General features: G+C 38.3%; 1 protein-coding gene across 2 annotated transcripts in view; it reads left to right on the top strand.

The window, feature by feature from the left end:
• The first annotated feature begins 1,755 nt into the window (after positions 1-1,755).
• The window catches only part of LOC121958684 (nebulin-related anchoring protein), a 26,211-nt gene continuing 11,147 nt past the window's right edge, over positions 1,756-16,819 (top strand). The window contains exons 1-24 of one of the 2 annotated variants that reach the window (XM_042507776.1): positions 1,756-1,986; positions 3,639-3,733; positions 3,900-3,987; positions 5,856-5,960; positions 7,167-7,274; positions 7,419-7,526; positions 8,019-8,123; positions 8,277-8,384; positions 8,466-8,573; positions 9,549-9,656; positions 10,112-10,228; positions 11,658-11,762; positions 11,927-12,034; positions 12,790-12,894; positions 13,041-13,139; positions 13,270-13,374; positions 13,508-13,615; positions 13,727-13,834; positions 13,934-14,131; positions 14,218-14,322; positions 14,891-14,989; positions 15,080-15,184; positions 16,143-16,250; positions 16,332-16,489. In XM_042507776.1, the coding sequence (XP_042363710.1) occupies positions 1,921-1,986; positions 3,639-3,733; positions 3,900-3,987; positions 5,856-5,960; positions 7,167-7,274; positions 7,419-7,526; positions 8,019-8,123; positions 8,277-8,384; positions 8,466-8,573; positions 9,549-9,656; positions 10,112-10,228; positions 11,658-11,762; positions 11,927-12,034; positions 12,790-12,894; positions 13,041-13,139; positions 13,270-13,374; positions 13,508-13,615; positions 13,727-13,834; positions 13,934-14,131; positions 14,218-14,322; positions 14,891-14,989; positions 15,080-15,184; positions 16,143-16,250; positions 16,332-16,489 (2,627 nt within the window). In that variant the 5' untranslated portion in view covers positions 1,756-1,920. The remainder of the gene's footprint in view (positions 1,987-3,638; positions 3,734-3,899; positions 3,988-5,855; positions 5,961-7,166; positions 7,275-7,418; positions 7,527-8,018; positions 8,124-8,276; positions 8,385-8,465; positions 8,574-9,548; positions 9,657-10,111; positions 10,229-11,657; positions 11,763-11,926; positions 12,035-12,789; positions 12,895-13,040; positions 13,140-13,269; positions 13,375-13,507; positions 13,616-13,726; positions 13,835-13,933; positions 14,132-14,217; positions 14,323-14,890; positions 14,990-15,079; positions 15,185-16,142; positions 16,251-16,331; positions 16,490-16,819) is intronic. The other variant, XM_042507777.1, reaches the window with a different exon arrangement.

Raw genomic sequence — 16,819 nt, 5'->3', positions numbered from 1 at the left:
CAACTTGCCGAAATTGATTGCAGCTCCCATCTTGTCACTGAAAAGTTGTTTCTGCCTCATAATCACTTGATTTCATTCATAGTTAACATATTTGACGGACTGTACCTCGCCCAGTCCTCTTTTACCTGTTTAAGGACCTTTAAAAGACAAATGCAACAAATACGAATCCTGTTTTCAATCCTGTTTTGCCAAGAAGTGATTGCAGCTGCTATCTTGCTACTGAAAGGTTGTTTAATCCTCAAAATGACTACATTTCATTCAGAGTAAATATATGTGACAGATTTTAGCCCACTCTGTCCCTTTTTACCTGTGTAAATACATTTAAAAGACCAATGCAACAAATAAAATGCAATTTTCAATTTGTCAAAAAGCTGCTATCTTCTTACTGAAAGGTTGCCTCTGCCTCAAAATGACTAGATTTAATTTTTGGGGGTTGTATTTGACTGTATTGTATTTGCCAATTGTAATCACTCCAGTCATTTTTACCTGTGTAAATACCTTTAAAGGGCCAATACATAAAATACAATTTTCAACTTGCCAAAGTGATTGCAGCTGCTATCTTGTCCCTGAAAGGACCTTTCAGCTGTTTAAACAGTCTGTTGTGGCTAAAGCTAATGTGTATGTGCTAAACATGTAAAAGGACAGATGTGTATTGTTTAAAAACTGAGATGAATGTTTTATTGTAGTTATTGTAAAGGTTTGTTTGTCTTCATTCTAATATGATGTACAGTGAAACAAGAGAAGTGCACTATACGGTTACTTTTTTGAGCATGCAGGTTTTTTTTTTTGATTGTTTTAGGGAGGATTCTCACTATTGGCAACATGGAGCTGCATCGCCTGCTAACTGGATCATTTCAGCTTGAGGATCGCTTCATAGTTCTGGACACTGACACATGGATGTTGTGTTGTTCCAAGTGGGGGTAGGAACCAAATCAAAAGAATCTTAGCTAAGGAGGATTCAGTTTTATTTGCACTTCGTCTATCATCTCAGATTGGTGTTTGTTCCAAAAGCTGAGAAAATCTGATATTTTCAGCAGGGCCAATGTTGACTGACAGTCTTAAAAAAAGACAATTAAGAGCTAATAACTGAACAAGTTTGGGTCGAACAGAGCGTACCTTCAGTTTTCATTTACACTTGGTACCAACAGTTAACTATTTCCTTTATTACATGTTTATTTGTGATTAATATATGTTTCTTTGGCTGTACTTTTTTTTTTTTGCTCTAATTTCATTTCTATTGTACATTGAAATTGGTAAATTTGGGTCAAGTGGAAGGAAAGGAAATAGGAAAGTGTATCAGCAAAACAATACAGAAAACCTTTTATCTATCTATCTATCTATCTATCTATCTATCTATCTATCTCTCTATATATATATACTGTATATGTGGTATATACAGTAAAGAGCTGCTGGAAATCTGAATTAAATTCTTTGTATGTGTCTATCCACTAAACATACTTAGTTGATGAAGCCCAGTAAGACTTAGTAGAGCTATTACACATTGTGTTACGCTTTTATGTCTTAGAGTCATGGCGACATGCCCAAAGTTTGAACTAGCTGTCCAACTCAGGATCATGACACATATACAGTGACATCTGACCTTGCTGTCTCTCTCTCCCCTGCAGACAGACAGCTCGACTCAGCCAGTCTTCTAGCATGGTGCATGGGAGGGGGTTGGTCCAGCATGGGACATGGTGTCAAGTAAGAGACAGTTTCAAAGTTTCACAGTCACAGAGCTAAGTTTACCACCACCAGAGACGCACTACCACAACTGTCTGGGAGTCACTGCTAGTTCCTCCACTAAACTGTTGCCTGCCTGACTGACTGACCTGACTCTTGTCTTGGCCAACTTTTCTTATTAGCTCACTTCTTCTGATATTTTTTTCTGAACTTTTTTTGGGAAAAGGACAAGCATTCACCATGCAGTCCTGTGCCAGGTGTGGGTTTGTGGTCTACCCAGCTGAGAAGATCAACTGCATTGACCAGGTAACACACATAAATATTGTAATCCTGAAAAAGCTAATAATTTTTTTTTTGAACCAATAAAATTAAAAATCCATTCATAATACTTAAAAGAGCTTTAAAAGTAGCAAGGAATTCAGTAATAATAATGATAATGATAAGTTATAGTAATAATATTTTTTTAGTACAATTCATGCATAAAATTCAACACAAAGTGCTGAACATGAAAAAACATTGGTGATAGAAAAAAGATGATAAAAAATATCTAAGATAAAATAAAAATCAGATGGAGGTGCAGTCTTAGACATGATAAAACAGCTATGTAGATGGTTGTTTTATGTTTTAATGAAATTAAAGTATGACGCAAACTTTCAACAGAACTGAGGCACTGAATTTTTAGATTCAACTGTTAGAGCATATTGTCACTTGAATATGGCAACATGTAAGTTATTCCAGTTTCCTTGAATCAAATACAGCACGTTGCTCAATGTTCAAACAAGTAAATGTAATCAAATACAGCATCTGCAAATAAACTTAAGTTTGAAAAAGTACTTAAAAAGTAAATTCAAAAAGTGTGTGTGAAATTACGTTCTTCTTAATTTTAAGTTTTTGAGGTGCTATAGATCTGAGCACACGCTTTATACAAAGTGAGTAATAAAAAAGTGACCATGCGTTTCAAAGATCACAGATTACTCAACATGTTTAACCATGCGGCATGAAAAACATCTTTGTAGCTCCAACTGTTTGCTGCTACAGAGTGTATTTTTAAAACTAGTAAGATGAAAAGCAAAGAGGTATACGGTTTAACAATCACATGAAAGCTATTTAAAAACTAGTCAGCGAGCCCAGTTGGAAGATCATGCTGTGATTGCAGCCGTTATTTTGGGCCTTGTTCAATTAAAGATGTCTTATTAATGTGATGTAACCAGAAATGACCTGTCTTGGCTTCAAATATTTTCTCTCTCCACATAGTCATGTTCCCAAATTTGGAGATTAAATTTCAGCTTTGAAGTGGAAAACAGCTTTTCAATCACAGCTCCTCCAGCACTGACAAGTGGTATTACTGTTAGCGCTGCTGTCACAAATTTAACTTGATTGACTGCTTTACTTTTTTTCTTTGAGCCTAATAACTATCACAGTTTCCACAGTTACTTCCATTGTTCCAATGTCCATCATTTCCACTATAAGGGATCGTAACTGTAACAAAGTTACAATGACACTCTTTATTAACTGGGGATAGCTACAGATAGCAACAGAGAAATCAAAAGTGCTATCCCCTTCCTGTTTTGCTCACACCACACTTTTTGTGCCGCAAAATGAACTGCATAGTGAAAGTGAGGCTTATAGGGAACCAGTCTTAATGCTGATGGTGTCATTGTTTTGTAGCTATTTCATTGTGCAATCAACATTTAGAAATTAATTTAGAACATGTGCATTAACCCCCCCCCCAATAAAAAAACATGAAAGTTGGAGGACGTCTATTTTGACAAAACTGATGCAAAAAAGGCAGGAAGCTGTGCAGAAAAATTTACAAGGAACCTCTCATTTCATGTGTCCTCCCCAAAGTTAAAAGAAGCCTATGCCCTTGCTTCAATATGTTACGTTAAAGCAAAAATGTTACTATATCTGCTTGAAGGACCCCGTAGAATAATTTGATTTGTCCTTAACTCCACCAGAACTGGCATAAAGCATGTTTTCACTGTGACGTCTGCAAGATGGTGCTCACTGCCAACAACTTTGTCAGCCACAAGAAGAGGCCATATTGCTCTGTGTAAGTACCAAGCACCGAAGTGATATATCACTTATTATTTGAGCATAATCCCAAAAAAACTGAGCAAAAATCTTTTTTTGTCTGAAAAAAAGACCCCATTTTTCCACTTGTTTCCATGAATTCAAAAGAAAAATGCTGACCGTATTTCTATATTTTAACCCCCTAGACACAATCCAAGGAACAATACATTCACAAGCGTCTATGAGACCCCCATCAACATCAACGCTAAGAAGCAAAGCAAGGCGAGCAGTGAGGTGAGATGATGTCACATGCAAAAACACAGAAGCAGCAACACGAGACGAAATATTTTGGCCTTGATGTGAGTCAAGGTGCATTGTTGTCAGGCTGACATAAGTCACTGTCTATGCCATGAGTGAAATGTCCATTTATCATTGCCTTGTCATGACGTTGCTATTGATAGTCGTGTTTGTGTAAGTTTAAAAAAAGGATTGACACATGCATTACAACTGAATTTAAACGGACCTACATTTATTAATAGTATAGCAATTTTATTCTTATGTCCTAGAAACACATTTTTGTGAGGGCACATAGTTTTAAAATCCCAAAATGCAGTTTTTCTATTATCCCTTGAAACCACTGATGACTCTGTCACAGATGACTCCAATCTATTAACCCTTTGAAACCTTAGCAAATTGGTTTGATTTCTTTTAAAAAGAGAAGACGACGAGCAACTTAACAAGACTTGGCCCCAAAATTGACAAAAAAAAGTAAAAAAGATTGAAAAAAAAACATTGCTGAAAATTAAAACAAAAATCATTTTATGTATTATATTCTTTCTGTAACATTATTTTAAGTATAGAATTGTTATAATAACAATTATAGTTTTCTGAACATTTTCCCCCTATTTTTGGGGTTTATTTTTTTTTGTAATCCCCCTTTAACTAATAACTAATTTTCTTTTCTTTCAGCCTTACTAATATCTTGCAATTTGTGGCACATTTCTCGCCAAGTTGGTCATTGTTCCCTCCCCCCATGTCTTGGAAAGAAACCAAACCAATTCGCTCAGGTTTCTAAGGGTTAAACAGCTTGTGAAAGTTGTCTGAATGCAGCACAAGAAAACTGATGTCGATCCAGGTTTCAGAGGGTTAACCTGCAAACGCTCATACAATCAAAAATCTCAGATCTAACCCAAAGCACCACTACTTTCGGATCAAAAAGATTTCATTCCCTCTTTGCGTCTGGAAAAGAGAGGTGGCGGCTGCTCTTGAGTCCATGGTGACGGCAGCGGTGTGGAATGGAGAGTGCGGCTCAGGTTTATTTCTGTTCCTGTGACAGAAGCGAGACAACCCCCTCTGCTTAGCCCACTTTATTCTCTGCGGGGGCTAAAATTATACGTCAGGAAAAACAGCCTCGCATCCCTTCCTCTCCTCTGCCCTGCCACCTGTTCCCGTCCGTCTGTGCCTGTCTGTGTCTGCGAGTTCATGCTATGTTCTCGTGCTTATATTAGCAGTGGGCTAGCAAGCTCATCAGCTACTGCTGTATGTCACTAGAGAGATACAGGACTTAACGTGTTGATATATGATCTGGGGGCTGAGTTCAGACCATGCTGAGTGACCCTCAACCCTGTTCACTCTTGCTTCGGTTAACACGCAAAGCTTAATGGGCTCATACTTTGAGTTTTGATAGAAATATTTGTTGCATGTTTATTGTTGGCCCTTTAGCGACGATGCTCCAGAGAAGTCACTCTTATCCCCCCGCTATAAAACTATTCTAATATTAGTTTTGAACATTTCTACAGCTTAAGGATCATTAGCAAACAGCTCAGAGTTTCATCACTCAGTGCTCTCTGGATTTTTCCTGGCAGCTCTGTCTGCATCTTGATTGGAGCATCTTAGTTATTAATAACAGCACACTAATATTATCCCTTCATCATTAAGCGTGTGAGCTCAGGTTGTCTGCTTGAGGTTGGCAGCATAAGAATAGAGTGATGTTTGGCTCTGGAGTCAGGAAAACATCAGTCAGGGCTTTTTTTTTTTTTTTTACAATTATTTGGTTGATATCATGCATCTAGCTACCAAAGTTGTTGCTGTGTGTCAATGTCTTAGGTGTGCATGTGCAAAAGTGTGCTGGCCTTGGCTTAATGCTTGTTGTCCACGTGCAGCTGAAGTATCGTGAAGATGGTGAGCGCTTTATGTCCTCCTTCCACCGTGACATGAGGTCCATGGATCTGGAGAAGGCTTACCTAGCCAATCAGATGGCCAGCCAGGTGAGCTCCTGGTGAAGTGACTGGTCGTTACACCCAGTTAAAGGGAGTTTCAGCCTTAATTCTGATCTTTCCTGAAATAAGTTTATGTTTTGCATATCATTAATATATGAAGCAAACAATCCTACTTCTCTACTTCTTGTGGACCCTCTTTGCCAAAGGTTTTTGTGTCCAGTGACGCAGGTCTTACTTAACCAATATGTAATAAGATTTAATTATATTGGATGTGGACTAGTTTGTAGGTTTCATTTCAACATTCTTGGGGTTTGGGAGTTCTCCCTCAGGAAATTTGGGGCATCCAACAATTTATTTCCTGCATTATTTTTTTTTCTTGCACCACTTTATGGCTAAAATGTCTATATTAACATAAAGGAAAACACAACATTTAGGCAGCAGGTGACAATTCACATATTATGGAATATACTGCAGCAAGGCTCTTAGACACTGTTTTTTCTTTCAAATCTCTGCTTTTCTCATTTAAAATGATCTCAACAACCATAGCCATAATTTACGACTCCATCCTGTTGTGTTTGGGGAAATTACCTATTTAAATGTGGCACCTATTCATGTGAATACATTTTTATTATTTCTATTAATCAATAAACCAAAAGACTTATGTTCGTAGAGAGAGAATAGATACATTGGACAAGATAAAACGAGCATTTTAGAATCACAAGGCTAGAGGTGGAATTTTTTTAGCTTACAATACTTTTTTTTATATAATACACATTTGTTTCATATATATTTACATTGCATTGTATGTTCTTAGTGTAAAATATATACCTTTCTCAGAGCTCTTTCAATTGTTAGTTAATATTTCTTGGAGCCATCATTTTTTAAACATTTTTAACAAATTATACTTTTAAAAAGACAAAATCGACTATTTTAAAAAGTGTTGGGAACATGTTTGGAAACTGCATGATGCCAGTAATAATGGAGGCCATCATTGTTCATGTGTTGGGCCTCATTACTCTCTCCTATTGAGTGTAGGATTTAAAATTGATCAGTTGTTTTGTCTGTGCTGACAAACCTGTGCTGTGTAGACACAGATGTATCTGCACTTGATTAAACTGTCACAATTTGAATAAAGCAGAGAGAAGTAGACAGATTTGGGTGGCTGATTTATAGTGGAACAGACGTAAAAGGTAAAGTATTACCTGTCTTGTGAACGGCTGGTAATGAGTTTGTTTGTCCTTCGTGTCCAAACAGGCCTTTCAGTCTCAGTCTGAGTTCTCCCAGCAACAGACATGGTACTCTGGCATGGTGACCAGCCAGGAGATCGTAACAATGTCTCAGGCCCAGAAGACCATCAGTGATGTAAGTAGTTTTTCTTCCCTTATTTTATAAAATGAAAATATGTTTCTTTAAATACATTAAGAGTTACTGGTGCCAGTAAAATGTCACTATATTTTGCATCAATGTTGGTCAAATGCTTTGGCTGATTTTGTGCATATTTGGCAGGTAAAGTACACAGAAGAGTATGAGCAGTCCAAAGGGAAAGGCAGCTTCCCTGCCATGATAACACCAGGTTACCAGGCGGCTAAAACAGCCAATACTTTGGCCAGTAACGTAAGTGAAATTCTTTGCTAATATGGTTCCAGACAAAATAGCTAAAATTAAAGCAATTTTTAAGAATATGTCTCTGTCAGAGGTTATTGGGACTTTATAATAGAGATGCACAATATTTGATTTTTTTTTGCCGATATTGGATATAGAACAATTAATTTGGCTGATAACAATATCAATATATCCACTTTTTTCCCCCACCTAATTTTAGTGATCACCAGGTCTTTTCTGTAGTGGAATTAACATCATATAGAGACATAAAATACAATACTTTTCACTGTATGTATTATGAATTCATTGTGCAAAATAAAAATACTTCAACTTTGATTGATTTTTTGTACATGTTCACCTTGTCAGTAATAAAAAAAAGTTTTGTCATATGTGCAGAAATAAGCCTGTTGGCCAATCCTGATATTAAACTTAAAAGCCAATATCATTCTGCATCCCTACTTTATTATGAGCCAGATCAAGTTCTTTGTTTTTCTTTATTTGCAGCTGGAATATAAAAAAGGACATGAGGAGAGAGTTTCAAAGTACACCACGTTTGTTGACCCTCCAGAGGTGCTTCTGGCCAAGAAACAAGGACAAATTGTTAGCGATGTAAGCTTTAAGCCTTTCGTGATGACTAAATGATATCTCAGTGTGTTTTATATATTACAAATAACAAGACCAGTTGAGTATTTTACTGTTGGTACTTTAGTCTATAATGCAGAGTATAGTTGTGTGCCTGAATCATTGCTTTTCTTCCTCCAGTATGCCTACACAGAAGAGTACGAGCAGCAGAGAGGTAAAGGTAGCTTCCCTGCTCATCTTACACCAGGATACAAAATCTCAAAGAAGGCCACTGAGCAGGCCAGTGATGTAAGTAGACAATATAAAAAGTATTCAAACATACAAACAAACGCAGATAATCGGTTTGTAATGGTTTTCATGTCCTACCAGATAAAGTATCGTCAGATGTATGAGCAGGAGATAAAAGGTAAAGCCAGCGCTGAGGCAGCGGTCGCTGACGCAGCTCACGCCAGAGAAAATGCAGAGAACTTTAGCCAGGTAAAAAACTGTCTTATTAAGTTTTGATGTAAAAGCATTTGCAAAACCATCTAGAATGCAATATTATAATATGCTGTTTAAAAGGGACAGTTCACACCAAAATAAAAAAATCACATTTGGTGCTATTTATCAATCTAGATTTCTTTTGGTGGGAGTTGCTGTGTGTTGGAGATATTGGCTGTAGAGATGTATGACCTCACTGCAATGAATTGGAACTAGACAGCACTCAACTTGAGGTGTTCAAAGCGCCAAAAAAGACATTTGAAAAACTCAACAGCAATGTCTCTTTTGAGAAATCGTGATGATTACCAAGTATAATCCACAGACCTTGTTGTGAGCAGTTTCATGTTGGAACTATTTTCTTTCTACCAAACTATACCCACTACTGGTATCACCGTGTAGAAGGAGGTGTGCATATACATGGACGAGAGAGCGAGATGTAAACAAATGGTGTCCTCCTTGGCTGAGCTCTAATGTTAGCTAGCTCAGTAGTTCTCTGTGACAACAACAACGTCTGTGGATCTTGAGTGACCTGGCCGTGATTTCTGAAAGAGACGTTGTTGTTGAGTTTTTTATATGTGTTTTTATGCGCTTTTAGCATCATGAGCCGAGTACCAACTTATTTCATTAGCGAAGTATCCATCCATCAAGCGAAGGCAGACATTTAATTGGTCGATATCTCCAACACTCAGAAACTTAAACCAGAGCAATCTATATTGATAAACAGCAGAACATTGGCTTCAATTAATAGTATACAGTGGATTTCAGAAAATATACTGTTTTTTATACACTCTTCATATTTTGGGATTCTGGCCCACAATGTGTCAATATGACTGTGATGCCGTAGCATGCATGACTTAAAATCAATGCACTAAAACTTTTAGAAACTTGTTAATAGCATCTCATGAAGTATTTGTATTCCTTCTTGTCATATTTTTGGAATTACAACTCAGTTATCCTGTATCTATCCTGTAGATTGCATATACAGAGCAGTATGAGCAGCAACGAGGCAAAGGAAGCTTCCCTGCAATGATCACTCCTGGTTACTATCTGGCAAAGAAGGCTCAGGAAAACGCCAGCAACGTAAGTATCAACCTGACAGCAACATTCATTTCCAAATAAAGCCCTTAAAATGCTTATAAACACTGTACATAACATATTTTCGATACATGCAGTCGGTCCTTCACTTCACTACACCTTGAGTCTAACATTAGTCGTTGGAAGGTTGGTCTGTCTAAAAGGGGAGCCTTTATCCGTTGTGTAACCATGTGAACTGGATGTCAATGCTGTCAAAACATAACAGAGTGTAGAGTGTAAGCACTCCAGCTTCATCCATCATCTGGTCTTGTCGTCACCAGGCAGAATAGATGAGGGACCACAATGAGAAACCCCCCTGTGCTGTCATTCTTTAAACCCTTCACACCGACTAAATTAGACTCTGTGTGTGCGTGTATGTGCACCGCTTATCTCCCGATCCTACAGGAGAACAACATCTTGTCCTTCTTATATGCACTCAATCATCTTTCATCCCTTTGCAGCTGAAGTACAAGAAGGATTTAGACAAGATGAAGGGCACCTCACACTTCCATAGCCTGACATCGGAGGACAACCTGGCTTTAAAGAACGCCCGAAAGATCAACAAGATTGTCAGTGAGGTGAGCTTGTTTGTGAGCGATTGCCAAGCTCTCAAGGCAAAGACCAGACCGGTTGTACAAAACACCCAAAGTTTTCTGCTTAAGAATGAAACTTAAGACTTCATTTGTCCTTAGTTTAGGGACTTACCTAAATCAGGACCATGCAGGATTGTCAGTTACTGTTTTTAAATGTGCTCGCTAGCAAAAGTAAAAGTAAAAGCCAATCCCACATTCACCTTTGTTCGTTGTTTCACCTGGCTATATTTGCATTTTTTAGGCGCAGTTTCTCTTGGTTTCATGCTGCTTACAGTCTGGCAGCTGGTTGTTACCTTTTTATGAAGCCCTGACCTCACCTGAGCGCTGTGGGCGTTGCATGCCCATAAACATCCCAAATGCAGAAAATAAGAAAAATGAGAAAATACAGTTGGAGGGCAATCTGTGCAGAAAATACACAGCCACACACTTTATTTTTAGGAGAATTCTGCGTAGTGTACCTTTAAGGATGTTTAACATAATCCCTTAAAATATTTCTTTAGTTAGGAAAATTATTAAGGTATTTTCTGCATCGAAAGTAGATTACAGAGGAACAGTTTTAATTAGGACCATTTGTTTGCAGTTGTGATACCTGTTATTACCTCGCCCTGCACAATTTTGTGAAGCTAGCTACATTAAAGTAGTGCACCACTCACTTGTCCTCCTTTTGCTTTGATGGGAACTTCACCACAGTGTTCAGGAGACAATTAAGGGCATATGAAACTTAGCATGACACAGCACACCGTTGACCTCTGGATATGGAATACGTTGCGTTTTTCTAATTGGGAAGATCCAGTAGCATGAAGTTCATGTAGTAATCATCAATTGCAAAGGCGCTGAGATAGAGAGGTAGAGAGAGAGGCAGAGGGAAAGAAAAAGAGAGAGATAGTGTGTTAAGAGCTTGAAATATTGGACATACTGTGTCAGTTTCCAGTAGACATGAAGCCACCCAACTTGCATTTTCGGCATCTCTGACATGCCTCTCCGCTTACAGTTACAGCTTCCCTCCAAGGCCACGGGACATCCTGTCAAACTCATGTTACCTCACACAGCAACATTGCGCTTCACTCTAGAGAAACGCTCAGAAATGCCACAATAGCTTCTGAGCAATGACGTGATTTAGCTTGAATGCTTAAAGGTGACGAAAGTCTCCCCCAGAGGTAATTTAGTGATGAAATTGACAAGTCAAATGGCTCCACGCTGTCATTTTTTAAGCTCGGCACAGCATATTTAAGATTAACAGTGTGTCTCAGTGACTCTTGAGTTATGATGGAGTGTCAGTGATGGTGACTGATTAGCTGCTGGCTCTTTATATTTAGCACATAACACAGGGAGCAAACAACAAAGGGAGCTCTGACTGTTCAACAACAATAAAGGGAGTTGCAATGAAAAATGTCACAAATGTCTCTTCTAACAGGTCGAGTATAAGAAGGACTTGGAAAACACCAAAGGTCACAGCATAAATTTCTGTGAGACACCACAGTTTCAAAATGCTGCAAAAGTGGCCAAGTTCACAAGTGATGTAAGCATGACACTTTATTGGTTTTTATGTATTTAAAATTTATGTACAAATTGTATCTATTGGGCCTTACTGTAAACATCATGAGGGCAAATATGTTAATATTCTGGTAATATTAGACAATTCTGCATAGTCATTTTTCATCATCTTTCTGTATTTTGTTAAAGAACAAATACAAAGAGAAGTACACCTCTGACATGAAGGGCCACTATGAAGACTCAGGGATTGATAAGAAGACCATGCATGCCATGAAAGCCAGGAAACTGGCCAGTGATGTAAGTAGACCTGTTACAATAATGGCATCTTTTTTATTCAGAAGTTATGATTGAGGTCATGTTTATATCATATCATGTTGCCCCTGTGTTTATATGCCTGTTTGTTTATACAGAAATGGCACTAACATTTTAGCCAATACGATGCCAGGGTTTTCTCTACCATTGTAAGACTTATAAGACTACCATTAAGTTTTGGCACGGTGCCAAAACATTTTTTTTTCACAGCGTCAAAATCGAATGAACAGGCAAAAAACTTTGCTGGGTTTCATTTATTTAGGATAGTTTAATATTTATTTTACATTCTAATTCCAATTTCTAAACAGTCTTGGGAATTAAAATGTCATTGCACTTTGAAAGGGTGTACTTGCATTATCATGCTTTTATATCATAAATTTATCAGTGAAATTAAATGGACTTAAAGTGACAATAAATCGTTATTGCATTTAATCCTTTGAAAATATGTTCTCTGCCACAATTGGTTATCATGACAGGTCTAGGCATTGTTCGTTTTTTTGATTTATTTATAGATTTATGCAAATTATTAGTGTCCACAACTGAATTTACGCAGATAAAGTTTTGTATTTAAGGACTATCTTGATGTTTTACATTTTAAATAGCTTGTTTCTTTCCATTGTTATTCTCTCTTTAAAAAAACAAAAACAATCCTAGACATCTTCGCATTTTAATTTATTATATAATCAAATGTTTAACTTGAAGTTGCTGAGGATCATTAAAACTTTAATATGAAATTTCAGATTTCCTATAAACAAGGCTGTGAACAGGAGCAGGGTGAATACAACTACCCAGCCACCATCACACCAGGCTACCAGAGCCAAAGGAAACTGGATCCACTAAAAGATGTGAGTTCTCTCAAAACAAATCCAATCCTTTCTTTTTTTTATCCATATGCAATTTACAACATTACTATTATGAAAATATTTTTTCTCAGGTAGGTGGATCATCTTTTGTGATACATTTGTAAAAATTGTTTCCTCTATGACTGCAGAAAAACTACAGGCAACACATCGACCAGGTCAAGTACAGTCAAGCGACAGACACACCTGAGATTGTTTTAGCGAAGAAGAACGCTCAGCTTGTCAGCAACGTAAGTAAACTGCATTATGCCAAGGACTGATAACGTTTACACTGACTTTATCAGCACATTTAAGCTTCACTCTGTTCTGAAGAGCACTGACCCAACTGCAGAGTTTGAATGTTATCCATGTGTCTTTTAGCTAAACTACAAAAAAGGCTATGAAAACAGCAAACATCAGTACACACTGTCCCAGGACCTGCCCCAAATTAAAAAGGCCAAAGCCAATGCTGCCTTGTGCAGCGATGTAAGTTACACTCTTTCACTTTTACATACACATGCCTGCGTTTGAGTATGCATGTACACATCAAAGGTCATTTGAAAGGTTACAGAAAATCACCCCTCACTCTTTATAATTTTTATTTTAATCATCACTCCAGATTAAATACAAGGAGGAGTGGGAGAAAACCAAGTCTAAAGCCTGTGATGTTAGCGTGGACGACCTGAGTGTCAAAGCAGCTAAGGCTTCACGTGACCTCGCAAGTGATGTAAGTGAGCAGTCTTCTCCACTGCAAGGAGAGCTATCGTCTGAGCAAAGTTGGTTTAATCACATTTTATAGCTGGCAAATTAGATTAATTTAGATGTGCATGTGTTTCAGATTAAATACAAAGAGAGCTACTTGAAGAACAAGGAAAAGGCAGTGGGGGTCAACATGAGCGACTCCAAGACTCTGCACTCTCTTCAAGTGGCCAAGATGAGCAGCGATGTGAGCAGAAGTCAACTTAATCAGTAATTACAGGCATCAAAAGACATTTCTTATGTGCTGACTCAAAATGAATCTTTTTAAAAATGCTCCCCACTTTAGATTGAGTATAAGAAGGGCTCCAAGGAGAGCCAGGCCCAGTACAGCCTTCCTCACGACATGATCAACCTGAGCCACGCCAAAAAGGCTCAGGCCCTTGCCAGTGACCTGGAATACCGCACAAAGCTGCACGACTACACCGTCATGCCTGATGACATCAAGGTCCAGCAGGCCAAGAAGGCGTATTCCCTGCAAAGTGAGGTGAGAGTCAGGGAAAAGAGATGCGCCCTAGATTGTTATTCACACATAAAACTATTCTCCCTGGTTAATGATCTGTTGTGCCACAGAACCAGTATCGCTCAGACCTGAACTGGATGAAAGGAGTGGGCTGGGAGGCTGAAGGATGTCTGAACATTACCCAGGCCAAGAAGGCTGGAGAGCTTCTTAGTGATGTATGTGTATTCATTTGTTTGTGCATGCATATTTTAGTCTATTAAATAACTTGGTGTGCGAGGTTGAGAAGTTCCGACTAGATATAGTCGGCCTCACCTCGACACATAGCATGGACTCTGGAACCAGTCTTCTCAAGAGGGGTTGGACTCCCTTCCACTGGAATTGGGTCCTTGAGGGTGCATGGGAGTTTGCCCAACCAGTCCACATGTGCTTTGAGGACTTGGAGAAGGCATTCGACCGTGTCCCTCGGGGAGTCCTGTGGGGGGTTCTCTGGGAGTATGGGGTATCGGACCCCCTGACACGGGCCGTCTGTTCCCTGTACGACCGGTGCCAGAGCTTGGTCCGCGTTGCTGTCAGAAAGTCAGACTTCTTTCCAGTGAGGGTTGGACTCCGCCAGGGCTGCCTGTTGTCACTGATTCTGTTCAGAACTTTTATGGACAGAATTTCTAGGTGCAGCCAGGGCATTGACGGGGTCCAGTTTGGATAAGCGGTAGAAAATGGATGGATGGATAAATAACTATTTGACACGCTGTTTATCTGATGTACCCACTACCCTTTCACTCGCAGACTAAATACCGTCAGAAGGCAGACAGCATCAAGTTCACCCAAGTGGCGAATGATCTCTCCATCGAACATGCCAAGAAAAGCCAGGAACTGCAGAGCGACGTAAGATCTTCACTTTAAAGTTGAAATAATGTACAATTAATTACGCCGATATCTCATATATCATAGATCTATCTGGTTCTGATTTTCCAGTTGGCGTACAAAGCAAACACAGAGCAGATCATACACCAGTACACCATGACAAAAGATGAGCCGCTCTTTAGACAAGCAAAGGCCAACGCTGACCTTCTTAGTGGGGTAAGTAATAACTAATAGCTCACAATGATCAGATGTATGATAACAGTGAAGTATGCAAGAGCTTCATAATGTGAATGGATGGATTTTTACGCCTACAACAGTATAAACTTAAAAGATTAAGGCATTTAAGCTGATTATAAGATTACAATCTTTGTTTTGTAACATCCCTTGTCTTTTTATTACAAAATTTTCACAAATTACATATTTTCAAATTTCTTCCATTCTACAGCAACATTTTATACATTTTTTTGTTGAATAGACTATTTTATACCACAGTTGTGTTCTTCAGATATATTAAAGCTCCTGCACACCCATAGTCACACAAGTATTTTCACTTTCAGTTATTTGCCTAATTCTGCCTGTTCCTGCAACCCCATTTACAGAGTAATTGTTTGCATATATCATATGAAACCTCCAAATGTGGTGTGCAGAAATGTACACTGCCAGCGTTTTTATTTAGCAACTGGGCTGCTTCTTGGGACAGTGTGATCTTGTTTGTGACAGCCTATCCTTCGGTTATTTTTATTAGTCCATAGAGTTTGATATTATTTTGTAATTCCCAGCATAGCTCTTTCATATTAAAACCTGACTGGAAGTTTGATTGTACAGTAAATACTTGTCTTGGTGTGCAGAGCCTGTAAAATATTCATAAGCAGTAAGTACAGTTGTTAAACTGCTACTTATGTCTGTGTAAAGAATCTTTGGTACAGTAGCAGCCTTGTTTCTTGTCCGCTTCTCCTAAATTGTGATCAACAATTGATGCTTTGTGCTAAGGAGAAGTTTTCAGTGGTGATGTTCTCATACCTTATAGTAAAGCATATCATATAGTTGTGATTGTGTGACCTGACTACTGTTTAAAATGTCCTGTTTATGGTCTTCAATACATGATTTTATTTAAATGCAAAGTCATACAGGTTTTTATTTGAAAAAAAAAGTTATTCTCTTTTCTTTTTTTCAGAAAGTGTACAAGAGCAGCTGGGAGAAGCAGAGGGAAAAGGGCTTCGAACTGCGTTTGGATTCGCTTTCTATACTCACTGCTAAAGCCAAAAGAGACCTGGCCAGTGATGTGAGTTATTCTTAAAGCTAATAAATATACGGGGTTTTTTTCCTTTTTCAATAAAACCACTAATGTCTTGTTATCTTGCAGGTCAAATACAAGGAGAACTATGAGAAAAGCAAAGGCAAGGTGATTGGCATTAAGTCAGTCACTGATGACTCTCAGATGGCCCACACCGCTCTTGCCACCAAACTACAGAGCGACCGCAACTACAAGAAGGATTATGAGGACACTAAAACCAAATACAGGTGAGGCTACAGGTGCCTGTTAACAGTCTTGTCTCCAATTCGTCCTTCAGACCCAAGTTATTTTGCCCTCAGTCAATTTATTTCCATTAAATATCTTATTTTTGCCACTGACAGACTGAGATAGTAGTGTAAGTGTCTGACAACATGACCTTTTTGTTCAAGAGAAAAATCTTTTTCGTCTTGCCAGAAAGCCCCAAAATTGCCCTCACCAAATCCGCCAGACTCCATTTAAATAAAAAGTAATTTTTGCCTGTAAAGAAACAGCATCTTTTCATATCTAACTGAATGAATTAAGGGTTTGTTTTAACTGAAACAAAGTCAGGGATTGTT

Source organism: Plectropomus leopardus, chromosome 19 (genome assembly GCF_008729295.1).
Source record: "Plectropomus leopardus isolate mb chromosome 19, YSFRI_Pleo_2.0, whole genome shotgun sequence".
NCBI classification, from domain to species: domain Eukaryota; kingdom Metazoa; phylum Chordata; class Actinopteri; order Perciformes; family Serranidae; genus Plectropomus; species Plectropomus leopardus.
The sequence above is the reverse complement of the archived record's forward strand: the minus strand, read 5'-3'. Positions and strand labels throughout refer to the sequence as shown.